Source organism: Pistacia vera, unplaced genomic scaffold, assembly GCF_008641045.1.
Source record: "Pistacia vera cultivar Batoury unplaced genomic scaffold, PisVer_v2 Contig679, whole genome shotgun sequence".
In the NCBI taxonomy this organism is placed as follows: Eukaryota; Viridiplantae; Streptophyta; class Magnoliopsida; order Sapindales; family Anacardiaceae; genus Pistacia; species Pistacia vera.
Genome location: NW_022196533.1, coordinates 752,887 through 757,841, shown reverse-complemented (window position 1 = coordinate 757,841; position 4,955 = coordinate 752,887). Strand labels below are relative to the sequence as shown.

The following is a 4,955-nucleotide window of genomic DNA, read 5'->3' as shown; positions in this document are numbered from 1 at the left end:
AAAGAATGCAAGCCAATAGTTGACGTGTAACATGTTTTAACTGAGAACATATAGAGTATCATAGGGATATTACGTCATTCGTCTCACCAACTGATACATTGTTGTCACATGGTTTTTTAAATTAATAATTACCGATCCCATTAATAATGAAGATTTGATGAAAAAGAAAATATTCATGACTGGTATAAATGCATTGGTTGGTGATACAAATGATATAATATCTCTGTGATATTTTAGATTTTTTCTTTGCAATTAAGAATTTTAATGTATGGGAAAGTCCTTTCCAAATTCTCTTTCAGTAAATGGTAGGAGAAGGAATCAATCATTCACATTCAACTCCCAGTAAATTTAAGACAGATGGCATGCTTCATAATGTTAAATGTCTAGTGAGCATACATTTCCACCAAGTCCACAAATTAAAATCTCCAAATGTGGCATGCTTTCTTTAGCCAAAGCTTAATTGTCAAACAACTAGCTAGCTATATTCTTGAAGGAAAAGAAAAGGTTGAATTGAATATACCCTGTCAAAGCATATAAAAAATTTCTGTTTTATCTAGATTAGTATGAAACTTTAAGACTTATTTGGTAGTGGTGGTGGCTTGCTTTCAACTAAATCTATTATTATTATTTTTTATTGGACAAAACCACTTAAAATTCTAAAGTTTGGGGGATTAGCAAAAAAATTGTAAAAACAGGTTTTGACTTGGTTAGATTCCTTCTCACAAATTTGTTCACACACAGATACCAACCTCCACCATGTTCGTCTAATGTTGAAAAAATTTATTCGGATAGGGCTAGAAATACAAATGTTTTATGTTACGTCTATATTGCTTCCTATAGTTAGAAATTACAGTTAATTTTATTATAAATCAAAGTTTGAGTATTAAAAATTCATCTTTAACATTATAATTTTACAATAATAATATGCATATAAATTAGATTTCAACTAATGTGGTTGTTTATGTGTCACTACCCCATTATAATATGACAACGTGATAATATGTAATTTTCCTGAAATCAATGTATTGTCCTTAAGTTAATCCATCTTCATTTACTAGTCTACCATTTCTGTTACAACTCTAATAATTTATTAATTAATATAGCAATTTAGATTGTTCTAAATTCATCCTTATAGTTAAAAACTACTTTTATATATTATATATTACAGTCAATCTCATATGCAAACCATCCGAAATTTGACATGTAGATGTCGTTTTATTGACTGTAATAAATGACAAAAAAATATTCAAAGTTTTTTGCATTTAAAATGATATTTTGTGTTTTAAAAGTTAATACAATTTCCATGTACATATATATCTTCCTTCGATGAAAAAAAGTTCATCTTTTAAATATGTTATAGTAAAAGGATATAAAATATTAAAGTGGTATCATATATTTTTTTTTTTCAGTTATTTACATATATAGTCAGGGCACTAGCTTTTTGCAGAAAAAAATAATTTAGAAAACACAACGTACAACAAATTTAAATTATGATTTTAATCAAAAGTTATGCTACTGCAATTCACAACTGAATTATTATGTTAACATAGTTCATAATTTTCAACAAAACAATCTCAATAGTTTCTTAATCTTCTTTTGAAAATTTTCTCTAAAAGTTTTTCAAACAGATGGATAATGAAAACTACAGTGGTGAGTTTGGAACTGTCAATATATGTACGTGCGCACAAAACTTCGTTTCTTTTAAAAAATAATGAACTATTAATTGACCTAGTACATATAGTCCAACAAGCCTCTTCTATAAATAGACTATCGAGCATCATACATCAGTCACAACTAAGCACAATATTATTCAAGCTTCATTTGGCGTCTCAGTTAACATTTAGATCATGGCGTTTTCTTCAAATTCTTATGGAGTTTTCTTCTTCATCCTTTTGTTTTCATTTGAATTATCCTTTGCACAATTATCCTCCAATTACTATGCTACAATTTGTCCAAAAGCTCTTTCCACCATTAGAACTTCTGTAACTAATGCCGTAATGAAGGAGCATCGCATGGGGGCTTCATTGCTTCGTCTCCATTTCCACGATTGCTTTGCAACTGTATGACATCTATCTCTCTTTATACACATTTACAGGCATCATATATATATGATAATTAATTTATATGTTTTATACAATTGATTAAGTTGCATAACTTGTATAATACATATCCAATGTGAAAACGTTCATGCAAAGCTTGCATGCATGCAAAAACAAATCGTTTACTCTTGCATATGCTCGAAAAACACTAAAAAGATAAAATTCCGGAAAAACTTTTTTATATGAAAGGTTGCAAAATTATACTTTTTAACATTAATCGCGGTCGACTATTAAGGATCTGAATTTAAAGAAGAAAAAAAAGGTGGATATCCACATCTAAAAATACTTTCATATATATATATATACGTGTACTCCATTATTTTTCATATGTTCCATTTTAACAAAGTCTAAACCAAACATGTGGGAATTGATGCCAGAGGTGAAACTGGTCGCCTCTTTGCAATATCAAGAAACTCAACAAACTGAATTAATTAGTGCTTATAAGCATATTATTGCTGCCATTGTTGTTAACAATCACAAGCCTTTGATATATACACGTGAGATAGTAATTTATTATCATTTGTATTAATGTAATTTTGTTTTTGATGAGGTTAGGGTTGCGATGCATCCGTTCTATTAGATGACACTTCAAGTTTTACTGGAGAGAAGACGGCAGCCGCAAATGCAGATTCACTAAGAGGGTTCGAAGTGGTCGATACAATTAAATCTCAAGTTGAGAGTATTTGCCCTGGAGTTGTTTCCTGTGCAGATATTGTTGCTGTTGCTGCTCGAGATTCTGTTGTTGCTGTGAGTAAATCTCAACATTTAAAATGATGTACCAAGAAATTAAATACAGTTTAAAATTATGGAAGCAAAAATCTACACCAAATTACCTCATAAATAAAACAAATGAATATGGAAAAGGAAACAATGGCTAATTAAAGAAATAAAAACTTATTTGAGACCGTCTATCTTGTAATACCACAATAATTATAAGTTGATTTTTCTTTTTCCTCTATAAAATTACAAGCATGATTGGTTGACGATTATAAAATTAATGCATATATATTAAAGTATTGGATAAACATTCACGTCTACTTGCCACACCATTGATTTATGTTTTTGAAACTTATATAAATTTTTTCCTCTGCAGCTAGGTGGGCCTTCTTGGACGGTTCAGTTAGGTAGAAGAGAATCGACCACGGCAAGTTTAGGGGCTGCAAATACCGACCTTCCATCACCACTACTGGATCTTAGTGACCTTATTTCTTCCTTTGCCAAAAAAGGGTTCAGTGCTAAAGAAATGGTAGTTCTCTCAGGTACAACTATATATTCTCAATTTATTAATATTTATTAAATTAGTTCAACAGATAATTTATAATTATTAACAACTGAGATCAATTACCCCTATTTTTTTTTTTTTTTTTTTAAATTATGATACAAATAGTTACACCATTAATTAAATATATTATTGGACACACTGGCTAATTTCATTTTGTTAAATCAATGACACATTGGCTAGCACAGAAAAACTGTCAAATGCCAAATTTTAGTAAAAATTCTTGCATGAGATTGTAAATTTTTTATCTTTTAGCAATTAATATGCATAAACTAGTAGTCAATCAGCCCAAATTTGGTAAAATATTAGCAGTTTCGCATGAGAAATGGTACAATAGGCAACATAATACTAGTCAATTAAACGATAATGTCAGTCATGATGCATTGACATCAACTATATTATAATCTTTTGCTTTTAAAAGGCTGAAGTTGCATTTTAATTAATTTTATGTTTCATTATAATTTTGATAAGCTAAGACAGAACTTATGAACTTTCTGATGAGTAAATATAAACAGGAGCTCACACGACAGGCCAAGCAAGGTGCTCAATGTTTCGAGAACGACTCTACAATGAGACAACCATTGATTCAACTCTTGCTACATCACTAAAATCGAACTGTCCAACCACAGGCAGCAATGACAATCTTTCTCCGCTAGATGCTCATAGCCCTGTCATCTTTGACAATTTATATTTCAATAACTTGATTAACAACAAAGGCCTTCTGCATTCAGATCAACAGCTCTTCAGTGGTGGCTCCACCGATTCTCAAGTCACAACTTATAGCACCAACTTGAATACTTTCCATGCGGATTTCGCCAATGCCATGGTGAAAATGGGAGGCCTCAGCCCTCTTACAGGAAGCGAGGGCGAGATTCGTACCAACTGCCGTAAAATTAATTGAACCTATTGGGTCGATCTTCTAGCGTTGAACAAATTGTTCATATTTGTGTTTTGTTTTCTTGTATTATGAATAAAGAAGAATCATTCATAACGATCGAAGTCACTTTGGACATTTAGATTGCCTGAATTGGTTTGTTCAATTGTAATATTCTGTTTTCAGTGAGAGCTAAGTGGGAAAAACGCTTTCATTGTATCATAAATTTATTATATGTCTCAAATTAAATTGAACATAAGATTTGTAAACGATTATTGCATCTTCTGTCCATTACTTGAAAGCAATACTTGGTATTCCTCACTAATTTATTAACAAAATTTGGAAGGTAGGAAGCATTTGTGAGTCCGAACAACATTCTTGTAATTTCTTTTAACTCTATTTTAATTTATTGTCTCTAAAGTTTATTAATAAATTTAATTCTTTCTAATTTATTAATAAAAATTACATAAATTATTAGTTTGTACTTTATATATAACAAATTAATATACACTTATATATTAAATGTTTTTTAGATTTTGATAAATATGAAGAAGGATAGTAAACTTTATCATAGAAAAATGTTTCATTGTTCCAAATGGCTACACAAGCTGGCTCATCTACGAGCTTATAGGGATTTCAGATCGTACGAATCTAAAAGCTAAAGTTTCAGCTGTTTTTAAAAATAATTCATGTGAAATATCCC

General features: G+C 30.2%; 1 protein-coding gene across 1 annotated transcript; it reads left to right on the top strand.

Moving 5' to 3' along the window:
- Positions 1 to 1,807: 1,807 nt before the first annotated feature.
- LOC116113408 (cationic peroxidase 1-like) lies at positions 1,808 to 4,531 on the top strand. The gene is made up of 4 exons (XM_031399562.1): positions 1,808 to 2,060; positions 2,655 to 2,846; positions 3,193 to 3,358; positions 3,894 to 4,531. Exons 1-4 carry the CDS (start codon positions 1,848 to 1,850, stop codon positions 4,277 to 4,279), a joined length of 957 nt encoding a protein of 318 aa, XP_031255422.1. The 5' UTR covers positions 1,808 to 1,847; the 3' UTR covers positions 4,280 to 4,531.
- Positions 4,532 to 4,955: the final 424 nt, after the last annotated feature.